This window comes from Pseudogymnoascus destructans (assembly GCF_001641265.1).
Source record: "Pseudogymnoascus destructans isolate 20631-21 unplaced genomic scaffold scaffold_13, whole genome shotgun sequence".
Lineage (NCBI taxonomy): Eukaryota > Fungi > Ascomycota > Leotiomycetes > Thelebolales > Thelebolaceae > Pseudogymnoascus > Pseudogymnoascus destructans.
Window position 1 is genome coordinate 222,948 of NW_020167532.1, and position 20,037 is coordinate 242,984.

The 20,037-nt window shown below is 50.7% G+C and overlaps 4 protein-coding genes across 4 annotated transcripts; 2 read left to right on the top strand and 2 right to left on the bottom strand.

Moving 5' to 3' along the window:
- Positions 1–6,746: 6,746 nt before the first annotated feature.
- VC83_05255 (uncharacterized protein) lies at positions 6,747–11,262 on the top strand (the record flags this gene model as incomplete). Its single annotated transcript, XM_024468877.1, has 4 exons — positions 6,747–7,273; positions 7,420–7,639; positions 7,757–10,899; positions 10,985–11,262. Exons 1-4 carry the CDS (start codon positions 7,243–7,245, stop codon positions 11,260–11,262), a joined length of 3,672 nt encoding a protein of 1,223 aa, XP_024323386.1. The 5' UTR covers positions 6,747–7,242.
- A 3,179-nt stretch (positions 11,263–14,441) lies between these two features.
- VC83_05256 (uncharacterized protein) lies at positions 14,442–16,026 on the top strand. The gene has a single exon (XM_024468878.1). It carries the CDS (start codon positions 15,055–15,057, stop codon positions 15,787–15,789), a length of 735 nt encoding a protein of 244 aa, XP_024323385.1. The 5' UTR covers positions 14,442–15,054; the 3' UTR covers positions 15,790–16,026.
- A 606-nt stretch (positions 16,027–16,632) lies between these two features.
- VC83_05257 (uncharacterized protein) lies at positions 16,633–16,950 on the bottom strand (the record flags this gene model as incomplete). Its single annotated transcript, XM_024468879.1, has 1 exon — positions 16,633–16,950. The coding sequence occupies one exon, from the start codon at positions 16,948–16,950 to the stop codon at positions 16,633–16,635; it is 318 nt and encodes a 105-aa protein (XP_024323384.1).
- Positions 16,951–17,209: 259 nt separating this feature from the next.
- On the bottom strand, positions 17,210–19,403 carry VC83_05258 (uncharacterized protein). The gene has a single exon (XM_024468880.1). It carries the CDS (start codon positions 19,146–19,148, stop codon positions 17,535–17,537), a length of 1,614 nt encoding a protein of 537 aa, XP_024323393.1. The 5' UTR covers positions 19,149–19,403; the 3' UTR covers positions 17,210–17,534.
- Positions 19,404–20,037: the final 634 nt, after the last annotated feature.

Genomic DNA, 20,037 nt, shown 5'->3' on the forward strand with positions numbered 1-20,037 from the left:
CACATCGTCGTCAGGGAGCTCAACAGCTTCCTTTTTAGGGCGAGCTGGAACTGTCGTATTATTCTCAATCGAAGGATCGCAATACAACCATATCCTAACGGTGCAATACTCCCTGACTTGGGCAAGCCATGGAAACCAGTCCCTATCTGTCGTCAGGACCGTCTTCACCTTCACAGTGTCGGATGACGACATCCTATCTTTGTACGTCGTGGGTTCCTTCGGAGGAAGGGCTCGTTTGAAATAGGGGTAATTCGAGTTCTTGAGACGACGGAGAGCAATACTGCTAGAGGAAGGTAGCCGGGCTCATAACTCTTAGTTGGGCGCTAGGGTACAAATCACTGGAGCGATCAACCAACTGATATATCAAGAATGGCTTCAATAGAATATATATTGTCTGGAGAGCAACGTCCTGAGCCAGCGCCAGGATGTTGCACTCGGTGAGTAAACTAAGCCTATATAGTTCTATATGTGAGACATCTACATGAGAATATCGAACACGTGACATGAACAGCTTCAGTCCCAACTGAGACAAACTGAGTGCAACGAATGTCAGTATGACATGATCCCCCTTTTAAGGACGTTTGTTGGCTGTCTGCTTGCCCTTTAGCCAGTTGGCTTTCTTAGAAAGAAATTCTAGAATGAGCTTAGATGCATTTTTTAGATTTCTCTTAGGCTCCCAAGTGTTGTCACTTGTAGGATAGCCTTTCCACTTAACGAGGAAGTAGTCCTGACCTCTAAGTGTCTTTTTGTCAAGGATAGACTCTACTTCATATTCTGGTTGATCCAAGATCAGAACAGGAGGTGGAGGAGACTGAAGTGGTCTTAAGGAACTTTCTTGTGCCTTAGACAAGAGAGATGCATGGAAGACATTATGGATAGTCCAAGTAGGTGGTAATGCAAGCTCGAAAGCATTCTTGCCAATAGTCCTTGTGATCTTAAAAGGTCCAAGTCTTTTAGTATCAAGTTTGTCTGAAGGTCTAGTAGTTGTGATATGTCTTCTAGACAAAAAGACTTGATCACCAACTTTGAATTGTGGTGCAACCACCCCCCTGTTAAAGGCCTGAGCCTGCTCGTCTTGTGCACGCTGTATTTGAACCTTGAGATAGTCCTGGAGGCCCTTAAGGTAGATGATTCTTTCAGTAGCAGAAGGGTTTTTGAAATTTTCAGGACAATTCAGTTCTGCCACTTCAAACCTAGGGTGATAACCATAGTTTGCATAGAAAGGTGTCTCTTTTGTGGTGTTAGAGACTGTGTTGTTGTAAGCAAATTCTGCAAGATGGAGAAGATCTGCCCAGTTGTCTTGAGCATAGTTTGTATAAATTCTTAGATATTGTTCAAGTACAGAGTTGACTCTCTCTGTCTGGCCATCTGTTTGAGGGTGATAAGCTGTAGAGAAGCGTTGTTCCATGTTTAAGAGTTTAGAGAACTCCTTAAAAAAGTTTGAAGTGAAAACTGCTCCCCTATCTGAGATCCAGTGTCCAGGAATTCCATGATATTTAAAGACCACCTTGAGGAATAGCCACGCAAGTTCAGAAGCTGTGATAGTCTCATTGCAAGGCTCAAAGTGTGCCATTTTTGTGAGCCTTTCTACCACCACAAGGATAGAGTCATAAGGGGTAGCACCCCCTTTTGGGATAGAAAGAGGCAACTTGACTATAAAGTCAATGGATATGAAGTCCCATGGGCGTTCTGGTATAGGTAGAGGCTGCAAGAGGCCATAGGGCTTTTGCCGTGTAGGTTTGTTCAAGTTGCAAGTAGTGCAAGAAGATATATAGTCTTGAAGAGTAGTCCTTAGACTAGGCCAGTAGAACTTTCTTGTTAGAAGTTCATAAGTTTTTGCAAAGCCAAAGTGCCCTGCAGCTGGAGCATCATGGAACTGCTGTAGGAGGTGTAGCTGTAATCGTTTATCCCTTGGGACATAGATATAGTTCTTGAATAAGAGAAGTCCATGCTGATTTTTTGAGAAATTCTGTAGTCCAACTTTCTCAAGAGAGGAACCTTTCTTCTGGAGGTATTCCAAAGTTCTTTTCGCAAAGGGATCATGGTTGTAAGCATCTTTGAATGCTTTAAGAAGTGTTGCTGAGGGTGTATAGTCTTTAAAGGTCTCTGGTTCCTGAGAAGAGGTAATGGGGGCAACTTGGTCTTGAGGGGATAAGTTTACCCCTAAGTCCTCTGTAGTACTAGGGTTGCTTAAAGATGCTGCTATAAGCTTTGCTGAGTCTAGCAGAGCCTTTGTATTGCTAGTTTTAGCAGAATCTTGGTAGTCATGTCTTCTTGAGAGGAGATCTGCTCTTTGATTCTTGGCCCCTGAGACATGTTTTATAACAAAGTCAAAACCTCCTAGTTGTTCAGACCACCTTGCTTGTCGTCTATTGAGCTGTTTAGTGGTTGTAAAGGTCAAGAGGTTTGAATGGTCACTGTAAATAGTGATAGGATAGTTTGCCCCTTCAAGGTAGCATCTCCAATGCTTTAGAGAACATACTATGGCAAGCAGTTCCTTGTCTGTAATGGGATAGTTTTGTTCAGCTGCTGATAGCTTTCTTGAGTAAAATGCCACAGGCTGTAGCTCTTCTTGTTTGTCTTTTGGAGCTTGGTATAAGATTCCAGAAATAGCAAAATCTGAGGCATCTGTCTCAAGAGTGGCAGGTTTCAAGGGGTTAAAGTGTAGTAACATTTTCCCTTCTTTAAATTCTCCTTTAAGAGCATCGAAAGCATCTTGCTGTGTCTTATCCCAGTGATACAAAGTGTCCTTGTGAAGTAATTGAGTAAGGGGTAAAGCCAAGGATGTATATCTTGGTATAAACCTCCTGTAATAGTTGGCAAACCCAAGGAAAGACTGAACCTCTTTAATGCTGGAAGGAATAGGCCACGTTTGTACTGCTTTTGTCTTTTCAGGGTCCATCTGAATGCCTTCTGTTGAAATTCTATGTCCCAAGAAATCAACTTGAGACATATGGAAAAGACATTTCTCAAGTTTGCAAAAGAGTTGTGCTTGAGATAGCTTCTCTAAGACTTGTCTAACATGTAGAACATGCTCTTGAGTGTCTAAAGAGTATATAAGAATGTCGTCTAAGTAGACAACAACAAAGATATCCAAGTAAGGTCTTAGAATATCATTCATGAGAGCTTGGAAAGAAGCAGGTGCATTGGCAAGCCCAAAAGGCATTACCTGGTATTCAAAATGACCATAGCGTGTTCTGAATGCTGTCTTCCACTCATCATCTTCCTTGATGCGTATCAGGTTATAAGCTCCCCTGAGATCTAACTTGGTAAAGATCTTTGCTGAAGAGAGCCTATCCATGAGCTCAGGGATAAGGGGTAAAGCATATCTGTTTTTAACAGTGACTGCATTAAGGCCCCTATAATCAACACAGAGACGCAAGGAGCCATCTTTCTTCTTGACAAAGAGAATAGGAGCTCCTGCTGGTGAGGAAGAAGGTCTGATAAAGCCAGAACTAAGGTTCTCATCTAGGTATTCTCTGAGAGTTTTCAGCTCTAATTCAGATAGAGAGTAGATAGGGCCGTAGGGAGGCATTGAGCCTTCTGCGAGTGGTATCTCATGGTCATAAGGCTGGTGCTTTGGCAGAATTGATGCCTTTGCCTTGTCAAAAAGATGTTGGTAGTCTTGGTATGCTAAAGGCAAAATGACCTCCTGAGATGATTTCTCCAAATCTGAAGTAGCTGCTATCTCCAGGACAGGTTGGAAAGGTTTAACCCATATCAGAGATGATATATCGTCCATAGTTTGGTCAAAATCCTTGATCTGGGACAAGTCTGAGTCTTGGACCTGAATAGGGGTAACTGAGGCTTGAAGGGTTTTTTCAGTATTGAGCTCCGGATTTGAGCTAAACCCAAGCGATAAATGCTTCCAATTGATAGTTGGATCATGCCTTTGAAGCCATGGAAGACCTAGGATGACTGGGTACTTCATTGGTATAACATCTAAAGAGATGGTGTCTGAAAATGTTGATTTTCCTAGGGGAATCTCAAGTTTGAGTACTGGGGTGTTGCAGGTAATGGAACCTGAACTGATAGGAGTTCCATCAATGACTCGGAGCAACTCTGGAGTGCGTTTGGGAATTGTAGGTAACTGGTGTGTCAAGATGAGGTCTTGAGATATAAAGTTGCCTGTTGCCCCTGAGTCTATCATAGCCCTTGTAGATAACACCTGTTGTTTGAAATGGAATTGAATAGGGATTAACAGGTGTGTGAAACTCTGAGAAAGCACCATCGACACATCTTTGTTGTCTAGGGGAGAAGTTGTAGTCTCAGTTGAAGTTGTGCCTGGTGGGGATTTTTCAAGTTTTTTAGGAATAGCAGCTGTGACTGTGTCTGAGGCTGCTATATGTTTTGAATCAGCACCCCCCCGTGCTGAATAGCACTCCTGAATTCTGTGCCCCCCTTTGCCACAGTATAAACAAAGGTTGGTTGTCCATTCTGTGTTTTCTTTCTTGAGGAGTAAGTTTACCCCTTTTCAGTTTTTGAGGGCTTCTTGTAGGCTGAGGTGCTGGATTTGCTGTAGATCTCTTTATAGAGGCGTCTAAGTCCATAGATTCAGGTGCTGAGTCCTTAGCAGTTGGTGTAGAGGTGTAATTGTTGAAATTTCTTGTTGGATGCCAGTCTTGGTTCTTCTCCTTTCTTCTTTCAAAAAGCCTATCATCAAGTCTGACAGCTTTCTCTATAAGCATTTGAAGTGTTGTAGGGCGTTCTTCTTTGCTGAGTTTATCCTTAATAGAGCTCTTGAGCCCTTGGTAGTAAGTGAAGACTAAGGCTTCTTCATTCCAAGTCAAGTGAGAAGTGATTCTCCTAAATTCTGTTGTATACTGAGCAGCAGAGGTCTTTTGACATAGCTTCTGTAGCTCTCTTTCTGCTGTAGCAGTTTCGTTGATGTCTCCAAAGGTCCTGGTAAGTTCCTCTTGAAACTGGTCATAAGAGGTAATCAAATGTGTAGTGATATTTTGGTTGTTGCCACTAAGTCTTCTAAGATATGGCTCAAAGAAGTTGAATGCAGATCCACGAAGGTAGCTGGCAGCGAAATATATCTTCTGAATATCTGAGGTGAACTGATGAGGCCTGAGGGTGAAGTAGATGTCCAGTTGCATAAGAAATCCCTTCAACTTCCTCCTGTCTCCATGGTATAAATATGGTGTTTGCACTTTAGGAAGTGCACCTGGGGTACCCGACATAGCCAGAGGAGCTGTGGGAAGCTCTGTATGATGTGTCTGAGTTGAGGATTGTGTTGCTGAAGTGTTGGCTTGAAAGGTGTTTTCCAAATTCTCAAGTTTGTTTGCTATATTTTGTATAAAGGCAAACAGTTGTTGCATCTGCTGTTCAGCAGTAGTTGTAGGAGCTTGGTCGTCCTCCATTGTAGTATCGAAGTGCTGCTATAGAAATAGTTGAAGCTTGAAGCAGACAAGGTGTAATGGTGGGTGCACCAGATGTGAGAATCTAGCCACCCAAGGAAGGGATGAATTTACTAAGACAACACACTGTCTTAGAAAACAGAGCCAAAGGGTCGTAGCTTAGACTATTCCACAACGCAGCAATCAGGTGTGTGATGTACTGAAGTGGTTCAGACAAGTTGCAACAAATGTTGAGTCTGGGAACTCAGGGGTAAGTCAGAGGTTAACACCTATCATACACTTGATTGCTGCATTGTGGAATAGTCTAAGCTCCAACCCTTTGGCTCTGTTTCCTAAGACAGTGTGTTGTCTTAGTAAAATCACCCCTTCCTTGGGTGGCTAGATTCTCACATCTGGTGCACCCACCATTACACAATGGTTTTGTTACAATGGTCACGGAGGTCAAGAAGCCAGTCCAGAGAATAATAAGCTAGATTGAATCTAAAGAGAGAAGAAGAAGAAGAAGGAAGGAAGGTGAGGCTATTCCTCATAATATACAGTTGTCCACTTAGCAGTTGTAGCCTTGGTGGCTAAGGCTGCACCTGTAACAACCGTAACAACCGTAAGCTATAATCGTAACAGGTTTGCTCGAACCTTTCTGTAATTTCTTGTAGTATTTGGTAACTAGGTGTATATCCGCTACTTGTTAGCTCTCTAACCCACTTTAAGAGTGTTTCTTCTTGCATTTTTGATAATAGTTGTTGTTTTTGACGTGCTTCTACACATATGAGGCCTCCATTCATATGACAACAGATAGATTGTTCTAGGAGGTTAAGTGCTTTAGCAGCTGTGTACACTGACTTATATTGCTTTGAATGAATAGCTAATATAGCTTGATCTATTGCAATATTATGCTCTTGAGCTTCTATGCTCTTTTGACGTACTATAATAGAGTTAGGTAGGTAAGATGGTAAGTTTGATAGGGCAAGCACCACACATACAAACAAACTAAACCACAAACATGACTAGAATCACAAACAATGCCATATGATGCACTTGAAACTTGCTTCCTTCCTTTGTCCATTTAGTCTATAGCACTTGACTCATGAATAACAAGGGAGAGGTATAAAATATCATACTGTAACAGTAAATACCATACTACCACATTACTACCCCCAAAATTACCATAAATACCATAAATACTAAAAACAATAAAAAAACAAATTATTTTTTCCAAAAAACCAAAAAATATATAATAGATATGACGCTCAACCTTCGTTTAAGCTCGCCGTGCTGCCCTCCCCACCCCGCCTGTCCGCCACCACCTTCCGCCACCACCCACCCGGCCAACGGCAAGCCCCCTCCCGTCCATCGTCTGCGTTCCCTGCGAAATCGCCCTCCGTACTCCTACTCTAGTAACTCCCATAACTGCACCCAAACTCTTTTTTTTTGGACTTTCACCACGTAGATCCCATCCCCTTCCCTCCACAACAATCCCAGTCCGAGTCGCTGAGGGCGAAAAAGAGGAAAGAAGAAGCAAAGTCCCAGCCTGGCGCTCACTTTCTCTACACTCCCTCGATCGACGTTGACACAAACGGTGCCGCCCTCTCGCTCAACGTCCCCCCGTCGACCCCCTGCCGGCCCTGACGCGCCTCACTCTCGATACCAAGACAGTGACGCAATACGAGCTCAACTGCCGCCGCCGACGTTGCCCTGCACGCACGTCCTGTTCCCCCCGCCGCCGCGCTCACCTTTGCCAGGGCGCCCCTCCCCGAGGGAGCAAGCACTTCAAAGCAGCCTACACGATTTAGCCAGCCTGCAGCACCACCGCGTCGGAATCTGCGATCGCCGGGCCGGTTCGCAGTCTGTTTGCTTTACGCCCCCACGCAGACCGGCAGTTATGCTGGGGTCAAACGCGCCGAAACACGATGGTATGTTCGCGACAACCCTGGTGATTCCCTGGTCGGGCGATCAAGCTGCGGAAGGACGCCCTCTGCTCAGGCAGCAGAGACACGGGCAGCTTCTCGCCACTGCCTCCTCCCAATCTCCCAATACCCCGGCTAACTAACTGTCCTAGGCGACGACGTATATCCACGATCCCCAGAGCGAGGGAGAAGAGGCAACACCCCCGAGTACGCAGACCACGATACGAATACCCTCACACATACCAATAGTCTCAACCTACCGAAGAACCGCAGCACCAACAACCTCCTCTCCCAGGGCACTGCGAACAAGGACAAGGGCAGGATACGCTTTTCCTTCGATGGTGGGGCCCGCGACTACGATACCCTTTCCAGGTGAGCTTTAACTCGGCTATGGACAGACGCGGTAGTGGTGGGGTTGATGCTATATCCATCACTGGCACAGTGGTTAAGGATTTTACGAATTATGGTAATTGACGGTTTTAAATCCAGGTCTTCCGTTATGACAGACCATGAGCACGGCCTAGGTGCCTCGGGCCTAAGACGAATTCGCCAGCAACCTCCTTCCCGAATTGCAACTATATCCTCTGCGAGCTCCTCTCGGGCTCCCTCGGTGGGGCCACGGACTGCACCGATTATCACTACGACGCACTCAGAGTCTCGAAAGAGCTCGTATGGTGCCCTGTCGACTGCCCCATCTTCGCCAACGATGAACTTCACGGAAGATCTTACGAGATTCCCCTCGGAGTCGCTACACTCCTTCTCCTTCGCCCACCAGGCGACCGAAGATTTTATGCACAACCGCCAGAATGTGCTGAAGAGGTCGATAGAGTTTATGACAAAATCTATAAGTCGACATGGAGGATCTCAGGTTTCGCTTGCCAGCGTGACACCGCGCACACTGGGGGACCAGGATTCCCAGGGCGGGTTAGACTCTGAAGCAAGGGCGAAGGCTCCGAGGTCAGATGAGGCGGGAGAGATGAATGGGTTTGGTTTCACGGGCGGACTGGTGTCAAGTCCCTCGCCTCAGTTAGATAGCGACAATGTGTTTGAAAAGAGCTATGGTCAGCGCTCAGAGAGTCCAGATGAGATGGCTCCCTTGTCGCCAACACACTCGAGGAGGTCCCAGCAGGAGGTCAGCGCTGTGGCACCGTCGGACGGATATTCGGACGTACTTTCGAGGACGACTACCGGCGAAAGCTTTTCGACGGATGTCTTTACCGCGCCAGCACCTGTTAGACCTGGCTACCTGCGATCATTCACCGACACAACTCCATCGAGGTTACGAAGCACTGTGGTTGACGCCATGGTCCAGCAGCCGTACCTTGCAAACGACAAATATGGCAATGGAAGGATGCTCTCGCCACCCCTACCCCAAGGCGCTTTTAATGCCCCTCAGCAGCCGCCATTGATTTCACCTTATCCCGATGCACAGCAGCGGTCTCATTACGGAATTTCACCGACGTACGGATTAAGCGAATCTCACGTTGGCGGCGCTGTCCATGGTCATTCAAATCGATGGACGCCAGCGGCTCAAGCCATCTTCACCACCCAGTCTCAGGCGCCATGGACGATTCTGGCTGCAAACGATCTCGCCTGCCTTGTTTTTGGGGTTACGAATGCAGAGGTCAGGAAGATGGGCATTATGGAGGTGGTTAGAGAGGAGCGTAGGGCTTGGCTAGAGGAGAAGTTGGCGCAGCCGGGATCAGAAGCAGAGCATAAGAATCGGCAGGCGTCTAATGCAAACAACCAGCAGGATAGCCCGAGGTCAACTACGTCATTTTTGCTGGGGAGAGGTGGCATTACGGCGGCACTACTGAACAAACCTTCATCTAGACAGGTTAAAGAGAGCCGAAGGACTCAGACAGATGATGGTGCCGGATCATCCGTCGCTGCTGCTCGGAAGCAGGCGGGTAACATTAGGCTCAACCACGCGAACAACAAGTCCAGAGGTGTCCTACTATGTGGCGATGTCGTTCCCATCCAGAAGCGGAACGGCCACACCGGATCTGCCAGTCTGTGGGTCAAAGAGAAGAAGGGCGGCTTGATCTGGGTCCTAGAAGAAATCCACGAAGACGTCGCCATCCTCCGCGTAGACAGCGACGGAGTAGTGACCGGAGTTGAAGGCCTCTCCGTGCCAATATGGGGCGAATCGCTAGCGCAGCCAGGCGTCGACATTGGGACTCTCATCCCCCGGATACCCCGGCAGGGCATCAATCCCAGGACCGGCGCACTAGACTATGCCGAGGTCACCAAGCAGCGGTTTTTCACAGCGCGAAACAACAATTCCGCGAACGTTCCGGTGGCGATTGAGAGGGTGCCTGGTGGCACGGATCTTCGGGTCTCGAGCTTCCCACATATCGCGGGAATCGTCGTGCTGTCCGCCGATACGCTACAGATCACTAGCGCTAACTCTGTCTTCTGCGCTGCGCTGTTTGGCCAGGATCACCCGGATCGCTTGCACATCACTGACTTGATCCCGGGCTTCGATCGCATCCTGAAGATCCTCACCGAGGACGATAATATCCAGCTAGTCGACGGCAGCGTGGTGCCTGAGCAGAGTTTCCGCCGCGCTCGGGCATTTGCCGCGCTGCAAGACGGAAAAGGCGACGCGGCAGCGTATTTCCTGCGACCTGATGGTATCGCAGCGAAACATCGCGATGGCTCAGAGATCAAAATTGACCTGCAGATGCGCGTCGTGAAGAGCGAGAAGCAGACCCAGATAGACGAGCACGTGATCCTCGAGGAAGGGGAAGAGTATATCCGGCGCTCGGAAGTCGTTTACGCGGTCTGGATCACGTACTCGCGACATGTCCACGCGGGTCAGCAGGCAGCGTCCAGTGCGACGACGCCAAGGCTGAGCGACACCTCGTCGCCGCTGCACCAGCCGTCGCCGGGACAGACTCAGGTTTCCTCGCCTGTCGATATGGATTCCTCTGATGAACCGGTGAGGGAGACTTCGCACGCCTCAAGTCTGGCGCAGCAGCTTAAGGAGGCGGCGAGGAAGACTACGGATAAACTCATTAGTCGCACTTCTACCGCTTCCCCGCCTAGCACGGCTGTGGCGCCGCCCCCGCCCTCTGCGCGCCCGGTGAAGAAAACTATCAACGACTTCGTTATCCTGGAAGATATGGGACAGGGCGCGTACGGGCAGGTTAAGCTAGCGAGGAATAAACACACCAACGCCAAAGTCGTCCTCAAATTCGTCACCAAACGCCGCATCCTCGTCGACACCTGGACGCGTGACCGCCGTCTCGGCACCGTCCCGCTGGAGATCCACGTCCTCGACTACCTGCGCCGCAACGGCCTCTCCCACCCCAACATAGTAGCGATGCACGATTTCTTCGAGGACGACGTGAACTACTACATTGAGATGCTTCCCCACGGGCTGCCGGGCATGGATCTGTTCGATTACATTGAGTTGCGGGTGAATATGGAGGAGGCGGAGTGTCGGGGGATTTTTGCGCAGGTGGCGAGGGCGGTGGGGCATCTGCATGGGACGGCGGCGGTGGTGCATAGGGATATTAAGGATGAGAATGTGGTGTTGGATGGGGAGGGGACGGTGAGGTTAATTGATTTTGGGAGTGCGGCGTATATCAAAAATGGGCCGTTTGATGTTTTTGTGGGGACGATTGGTGAGTCTCCCTTGCAATTCTCCCCCAATTTACCCCTCTCATGATCGGACACGGATGGACGAATAGAGTACTGACCCCTTCACAGACTACGCAGCCCCCGAAGTCCTAGCCGGCCGACCATACGGCGGCAAAGAGCAAGACGTCTGGGCTCTCGGCATCCTGCTGTACACCATCATATACAAGGAGAACCCCTTCTACAGCATCGACGAGATCATGGACCGCGATCTGCGCGTGCCGTATGTGATGAGCGAGCCGAGCATCGATTTGATCCGCAAGATGCTGGATAGAGATGTCGCGAAGAGGGTGAAGATTGAGCAGGTGCTGGAGCATCCTTGGTTGGAAGAGGAGGAAGGTGGGGGGTGAGCTGGGAATGGGAATGATGAATGTGTTTACGTGAGAGGGGGAGGGGGGGAGGGATATGATATACCGATACTGAGCGGGAGCGCAAATACACGCGCGGATGTATGAGATGAGACAGATGAGATACCCGAATAGACAGCGAACACAGCAAGCGAAACGCAGCGACAGAAGCACGAACAAACGAGCGAGAGACTGGATTGGATACCAACGCAACATATTATTGAACTTACAACAGCTGGTCCACCTTACCTTACCGACCAGCGCGAGGGTGAGAGGGTGGCCCAGGCGCAAGAAGGGGTGTGCATGATTGGACCACGCCGCGTGGGCTGGGTGGTATGCAGGGATAGATGGACTGCCTGTGCTGCGGCTGGGCTGGCTGGGGGACTGTGGCTGCCTCCTCAGAGCAGGGTGTGCATGGCGCGGCCGGGGCTGGTGGGGGAAGACGCTGGAAGAGGCGTACCTACGGACGCAGGACGGACGCAGGGGCCCTGTGGTGGGGAAGGCCCTGGGGAAGGGGGTGTATATAGAACCTTTGTAGACGGGAGAATGAAAGTTGAGAACATTTATCACATTTTCTGCTTCTGTCATGCGGTGCTGTGAAGGCTGGTGAGAGGTATAGGAGAACGGAGGAAGAGGAGCCATAGGCACAAGCAGACAGGTGGGATATCCGGGGTGAGAGAGAAGGAAGCTTGATTTGTCAGGGGAGGGATATGTCGGCAGCCACCCACCGCCGCCGACGGGCGTTTGTGCCTGCAGCTGCAGAATCTATCTACACACAACGCCAAAGCGGGATGGCGTGCCAGCTATCCATACCATACTGTATTGTGACAAGCGGATACTATAAGGTATGGGCTTTGCTTTGGTAATGGGACGGTGACGACATGGATGGGTGATGACATGTGCTCTGTAAGCAAGTACGATTAGTAAACCACCTTTACATAACCCCGATGCCCCTTCATAACTCAAGTTTATGCATCTACAGGGTTACATAACCCCAACCGAACGCCAGCGGTGGAGCCGAGCGGAGGACGGAGGACGGAGGACGGAGGACGGAGTTTATCCTTTCGCGCCCACGAGCAACCACGCGACGAGCGACGGAGTATGGTTAGCGAGGTGGGGCGCGGGTCGCTTGGGCGGGTAGGTACGTACGTAGACTATCTGGGGATGTCTTACTGTAGGGCTGAGATATTTGATACGATGGATGGATGCGATGATCTTCACAACCAGGCGACGACAACGAGGCGGTGAAGTGAAGTACCCCATGATGCAGACGATATGATACATCACCCGTCGGTGAGTGCGAGACGAGAGACCCCCTTTCTTGGGCACCACGCGGCACAGAAACATCAGAGACAGAAAACAGAGACAGGAACAGAGGCAGGAACAGACACAGGACAGACACAGGAACAGAGGCAGGAACAGAGGCAGGAACAGAGGCAGGACAGAGACAGGAACAGACACAGGACAGACACAGGAACAGACACAGGACAGACACAGGACAGACAGGAACAGAGGCAGGAACAGACACAGGACAGACACAGGAACAGAGGCAGGAACGGACACAGGACAGACACAGGAACAGATGCAGGAACAGACACAGACACAGGACAACACATAGAAGCTGGGTGACACCCCATGAGACCTAACAGATTATGGAAGATGGAAGCGAGACCTCAGACATTTGTCGCGACATCTATCGCGAGATCACAACCTAGAACAGCAACCAGCTCGCGCGGTCGGCGCTTTCGGACCCTCGTATGTGAGGGCGGGTGGTGACTCGCCGGTACGGCGTGGGATTGGGTTGGGTTGGGGAAGCGAGGTACAGAAAGACAAGGGAAGCAAGAGTGACAGGTGGAGGGTGACGCATCGGCGAGTCAGGCAGCGGCTAGGATTATCTCCTGGTTGTCTTGGTGGGAGTCCCGCTATAATACAGTAGTATTGTACTGTGCGGCGATTCCGTCGCGAGGTGTCCCCCCTTCGCCTCGGGCCCGAAACAACAATCCAGCCGAGAAACGCGACCCCAAGACATCCGCCTCGACCTAAGACATCCGCCTCGACCCCAAGACATCCGCCTCGACCCCAAGACATCCGCCTCGACCTAAGACATCCGCCTCGACCCCAAGACATCCGCCTCGACCCCAAGACATCCGCCTCGACCTAAGACATCCGCCTCGACCCCAAGACATCCGCCTCGACCCCAAGACATCCGCCTCGACCCCAAGACATCCGCCTCGTGCGCGAGTGTTGGTGTTGGTGCCTTGGGGGGCTTGCGCGTGCGTATGGCGGAGCGAGGGCGATCCGTGCAGTACAGGTGCCGTAGTTTATTTTATATTTTTATACGTTTTGTGTTGGGGGCAGTACTCTACCATCCCCCCGCACACACTGCCACAAAGAGCTGCATAGCCCATCCCCATCCCGTCCGTCCCTTCACCAGCCGTCACGTGTAGGCCTGCGCAACAGGCAAGCGCAACAGGGAAGCGAGGTGTGGGGTGCGATGAGATGAGATGAGATGAGATGACATGACATGACATGACATGACATGACATGACATGACATGACATGACATGACATGACATGACATGACATGATATGAGATTAGATGAGGTGAGATGTGAGCGAGACGTGGGGGTTCAGTCAGATGGCGTCAGTGACTGACTGACTAACAGGCGGAAGGAAATGGGATCGGATGGAACGGTGGTGGGTGTGGAATGTGACGGGATTGAGCAAGATAGAGCATGTATGTGTGTTTCGTTTCGGCGTTAGAAGCATAACGTTAAGAGCGAGGGGACTCCTGTACCTGTACGGCGTATTCCGTATTCCGTATTCCGTACCAGGAGAGTGAGATTGGGGGGGTATTCGGGCCGTACGGCTGCAAATTAAGGTACCAAGGCAGCAGATGGATTGGCAGGGGCGAGAGTGACTGTACCCGTCTAGAAATCCGAGACTGCCGACCTAGACAAGGTACATGCGAAGCGCTGGTACGGACCAGACGGCTTTTACGGACTTACCTTAGTTCTGTAGTCTGTAGTCTGTAGTCTAGTCTGTAGTCTAGTCTGTAGTCTGTAGTCTGTAGTCTGTAGTCTGTAGTCTGTAGTCTGTAGTCTGTAGTCTGTAGTCTGTAGTCTGAGTCTGTAGTCTGTAGTCTGTAGTCTGTAGTCTGAGTCTGTAGTCTGTAGTCTGTAGTCTCTAGTCTGTAGTCTCTAGCTGTAGTCTCTAGCTGTAGTCTCTAGTTGTAGTCTCTAGTCTCTATCTAGTCTCTAGTCTCTAGTCTCTACCTGTAGTCTCTAGTCTCTATCTAGTCTCGAGTCACATACTGTACTTGCGAGCTGGGCACTGTTGGAACTAGAACTATGGGGGGGAAAAAAAAAAAACAATGGATCGCGGCTCCGGGCATGAGCATAACGGAGGGGCGGCCAACAAGTATAATACCACCGACATCACCTCATCTGGTCTTTCTTTTTTTTCTTTTACTTTTGCTTCTCGACCATACCATCAGACAGAACAAACTATCACCTGCTTCATATATCTAGTATTTAGTATACTCACCCCATACTCATACTCATACTCAAATCATACTTCATAACACAGTACTACTACTTCCACCTACCGATATACACTTCTGCCTATCACCTACTTATCCCACCACATTACGCATTATCACCTCGTCACCACCCGCCGCGCCACATCGCTTCCGCCCAAAACCCAAACGCTGCGTCTGCCTATTGACTCATACCAATCCCCCACCACCACCATAAAATCCAAAACGAGATCCCAATCCCCCAAACAGATTTCAAAATGACAACCATCACCATACAAACCAAACGCAAAACAATGTCCATAACCCAAACCTACTACCTCGCCCACTCCGCGCGCGGCAAGCTCTCCACCGAAGCCTCGCGCTCCGACCGCCGCCTCCGCCGCCTCGTCGGCCACGCAAACCTGCTCGATTCCCTAATGCTTGAACTTGCCAACGCTGAGGCGGAGCAGGAGAGTTGGTTCAATGTTTTGGTGCGCGGTGCGAGGAAGACGGAGGATAGGCATATCCAGTGGGCGGACTCGGTTGTTGAGGAGGAGGCTGAGGAGGATTGGCAAGTTGAGGACGCTGAGAGTGATTCCAGCGACGAGGAAGAGGAGGAGGAGGAGGTGCATATGGGCTTCGCTACTTTACAACGCGTGAAGTCCCACCAAGCATTCGATGTCACAATGATCCCCTCACCCGCGGACTCTGAGTCCGAATCCGACGAAGACGAAGACGAGGATATCTACGAAGACGACGGCGAGGAGGACTACGCCATGCTCAGCTTACAACGCACACACTCCCACCCCGCCTCCCCACCCGACCTCATCGACGAAGACGACAGCAGCAGCGAGGATGAGGCGATGCCGCCCTCGCCGCCGGCGGATGTCATGCGCGCCTTCCCCAAGGCGGAGGCGAGGGGGTCGAAGGTGTCGCCGGCGAAGGGGCAGTTCTTTGATGAGGGGTTCTATTTGCCACAGAGGAAGCTGGTTTCGGCGGTGAGCGTGTACTGAGGTGCATACTACTCTGTCCGTCTGGGTCTTTTGAGCGATTAGCGGGAGCGGTTTTTTGGGAAAGCATTGCATTGCATGGTGGATTGCATGGCGCATTCTTGGGTTTTTACGGAAGCATCGTATCGTATCATGGGATGGGAATGGGAGATCTAGATGCGGACGCAAATGTCCTGGCGCATATGGGAAGGGAATACATAAGGAAACGTTACAAAGGAGTGCTTCCTGGTCAAAAAAAATCAGGCCTCCTGTCTATCATCATGAATAATTACAAACAAACACTTTACAAACTTATCTATCGTGTCTTCTACTTGTGATCTGCTCGTGAATGCAATCATGATCTCCAACCGCCAACTGCGAAAAGTACCCCTCCATGCAATACAATACAATACAATACACTCAATACCGTCGGAAACTCACGGAACCCTCCAGCGCGCGAAGTCCCCTCATGGCGGTCATGCGCTGTCTCAAAACCAAGTATCTACAGTATGTACACGCTTAACACGGCACTCGCTCTAGTACAAAGGTATACAGTTGCAGGGGCGGCGGGCACTCGGCCATTCCCCACCGCCGAGCTTCCATGGTATCCAGCAAGGTACGAGAAATTGATTTTCCCACGAGACTGCCACGCTACCCCTTGCCCACGCCGAGATTTTTCAGCGGGGCATGGATGGAAAATGTCGCGTGGGGCTTGGCGCGGTGTGGGTTTACTCGTGGTGGGGTTTTATTGATCTGAGATTTTGTTCTGTGACAGGCGGGTGGAGCGTGGTAATTGCGCGGTACTTACGGGGAGTTGTGCGCCCGAAAGTGTGTGTGTGTGCATAGGCGTGTAGCATAACTCACATATCAATAGTGTCGGATACATCCCTCGCCGGCGACGGCGTGCTGGATGCTAGGTGCCGCGGCGAATGTGTGCTGGATGCTAGGTGCCGCGGCGAATGTCTGCTGACTGCTAGGTGCCGCGGCGAATGTCTGCTGGATGCTAGGTGCCGCGGCAGATGAATGCGCTGGGGAAAGGAGAATCTCGTCGGGCCGGCGGGGAGGGACCGAATTGTTATGAATGCCAATACTCCGCCAATACTCTCTGCCTGCCATTTTGTGAAATGAGGACAGCGAGGTTAATCTTGGCGCTTGGGTAAGGTACAGTATATCCAATTTCCACATCTACTTACTTCTCCTTGCCAATGCTGTCCATAATATAGAATACAAACCTCATGTCTAAGGACAATGCGCTCGGTCGATCGGTGATGCGTGTCTAATTGAACTATTTCCGTACACGAGTGATCGACGCTTCGTGTGTTGAGTGGAGTTTTTCGTATTCGGCCGCTGTGGAGAGGGGGCAGGGCTGAGTTGCCAGGGGTAGACAGGGGAAAAGGGGGTCTGATTCTTAGATGGGTGAGTGATAAGATATGATTAGATTGATGGGTTGGATATGGATATGTATATGGATATATATATGCTAGAAGTGGGCCAGGCTGTCGCTGGTCATGTCATGATTTGCTTGAGGGTGAGAGTAGGACAGCTGTCGCTCTTCCAAGGTTTAGATGGTGATTTTCGGATTCGACATCTACTTCCATCTGTATTTGTAGAGGACGACACCACCTGTCTGTCCTCAGAATACCATAATAACAAGTCGCTATAAAAACTCCCTTCCATGACCGGTATCTGCAGAAATCCCAAACTCCCCTTCCCTCTTCCCTCCTGCCTCTTGCCTCCAGCTTCTAGCTTTGAGCATCCATCAACTCCTCTTAGTCCCCAACTCCACCTCCCCCCCCAATCATCCCACCCCTCCCCCTCCCCCTCCCCCAACCTCCTCCCCCCCAAATCCCCAACGCCGTCGCCCCCCCACCCACAAGAAACCAGCCCTCAAACCACCTCTCCACAAACCCCGCATCCACCCCCTTCCCCAGCGCCTGTCCAATCCCACTCGCCATCTCAGCCGGTAAATTACTCCTGAGTAACAATGCCGCGCTGATAACATACATTGCGCTTATCTGCGCGACCACCAACGGTAAGTTGGCTTGCGCTTGTCGCACTAGTCCGGGCGCGAAACGAGAGAATACGTGAAGGGTTTGGAGGACGGAGTTGAAGGATAACAAGAGCATGATGCCGGCAAGGAGGAAGGAGATTTGGCGCGCCCAGGCGGCTTGGTCGAGGGAGGCGTCGACGTGTTTTACTAGGAGGCTGAGAACGCGATTAATGGGATCGGTAGTCGAAAACGTGCTATGCGGGTGCGATGAGCGCTGTAAGGTGGTGATGGACGTAGCGATAATGCGGTAGACGCAGTATATCGAGAACGCCACATCCGAGACGACCAGACATCGTCCTAACGGTGACTTGGCGCGCGTTTGTGCGGCGTGTCGGGCTTGGAGGAGCGTGTATGAGGTCGAGAGACTTACGGCCATTGTTTCAAGGCCGGAGATTTCCATTTGGAGGGCCTGTACCTCTGTGGCGTCGGGGTTGCCGCGGATGGAGCCGAGGACACGGGTCATGAAGCCTTCTCCGGGGGCGTCGGAGAGTTTGTGGTTTAGAGCGCGCAGACGGCTTTTCTTGGCTGCTAGGAGATCGTTCGTAGCGTCCAATCCTGTCGCTTTGCGGGCCAGATCGGAGTCGGTGAGGGGGCGGGAGCGTTGGAAGAAAGCTTGCCAGGGTGAGGAGACGGAAGCGAAGCCTGAGAGGAGAGCCATGAGGGAGACGCCTACGACGCCCACGCGGGACAGTGCTGCGTCGGATAGGGAGGGGGTGGGGGTGCGTGCGAGCATGTCGTCGAATGAGGAGGCAGTGCTGGAGAAGTCTGAGAACCAGAATATCGAGATCCAGATGGCGAAGAAGAGGGCTTGCAAGATGCATGGGATCTTATTCAGTCGCCCGTCTCGCCGGTTTGTGAAGTCCCATCCAGCGCCGCGGATTACGGATTGTATCTCCAGGAATGGGATCCATAGGACTAGCAGAACCAGCAGCGCAGGCACCGTGACGCGCAGCGTCAGGGCCCGGGCGTCGGGATCGAGCGCGCTCGAGATCTCGCATAGTATCAATTCGGCAAGTACAGCAGCCAGGGCGATCGTAAAGCCAAAGCTAGCAGCAGCAATTTGTCGGCGCAGAGGCCAGGTATTGTGTTTCGCTTCCGCCTCCTTCAGTGCCGGCGGAGCGTCGGAAGGGAGGTAGTAGTCGTCATCGACGCGAGAAGCAGCGCCAGCGAGCAGCGGAAAGACGTGTCGCGCAACCAGGTAGCTGACAATGACAAAAGTCAGGATGAAGGGCAGCGCGGACCCGATCGTGCCGAGGGAGTGGAAGGACAACAGGGCGCGCGGCCGCAGCGGCATCCGGCACGACTCATCGCACGTGTCGTCGGGGGGGAGCATTGGACTAGGTCCTCGGTGCTGGGAGGACGAAGCTCTGGCGCATATCAAGTCATTGGGTTGAGGATGGCGGTGCTTTGCACGGGGGGTTTATGGTGTTGAGGAGGTGATGTGGTCGTATCGGAGCTGGCAAGGCTGCATGCGGACGGGAGATCGACATGGATCACGTGATGGGATGTCTCCACTGGACAGTCTACAAACTATAGGTAACATAAATACCCTTGGTAACTCGGAATTGTTACAGCCTTTCGATTGGACAAGTACTGAAAACCCAAGCTAAAAGAAGAAATCCTATCATCTTTCATAGTATCAATTATCAGTTGGGCACATTTCCTCAGACTTTGGGCCGCGTAAGTAAAGTGTATTCATTAATTAAAAGTACCATGCATCTATCCTTGATCATTTCCCGAGTTGGAGATACTACTCGGTGTTCCACCCACTCGCTTCGCTCGTAGGTGGCGACAGCAAGTTGTGCGTGCGACAGCAAGATGTGCGACACATAAAACGAAGAAAAAGACGCCTTATATATCAACTATATAACTATATAATTAAAACATAAAATCAATAGAACTACTATCACTATCGCTACTGCCACTATTGCTACTATCACTTTGATCCTTACTATACCGTAAAATGATCACTTTTGATTTCAACCCTTCCTTCTTCCGCTCTGCTACCCGCTTCCTCTCAACCTTACGCTCTTCAATTTCGATTTTACGTGCTTGCGCTTGTAGCTGCTTTACTACTTGGTCCGATTCCCTTGCTGCTCTTGCGTCTGCTTTTGCTTGCAACTTTGCTTTCTTCTCTTCCCGCATTTTCCGTGCATCTGATGCATATAACTGCCCTCCTTTCTGTAGTGATTTCCGTGCCCTTGCCTTTGCTGCCTTCTGCT

What these genes read in the sequence shown, in the direction of transcription:
- VC83_05256 (XM_024468878.1), top strand. Translation starts at nt 15,055, where the DNA reads ATGACAACCATCACCATACAAACCAAACGCAAAACAATGTCCATAACC.
- VC83_05258 (XM_024468880.1), bottom strand. Translation starts at nt 19,148, where the DNA reads ATGCTCCCCCCCGACGACACGTGCGATGAGTCGTGCCGGATGCCGCTG.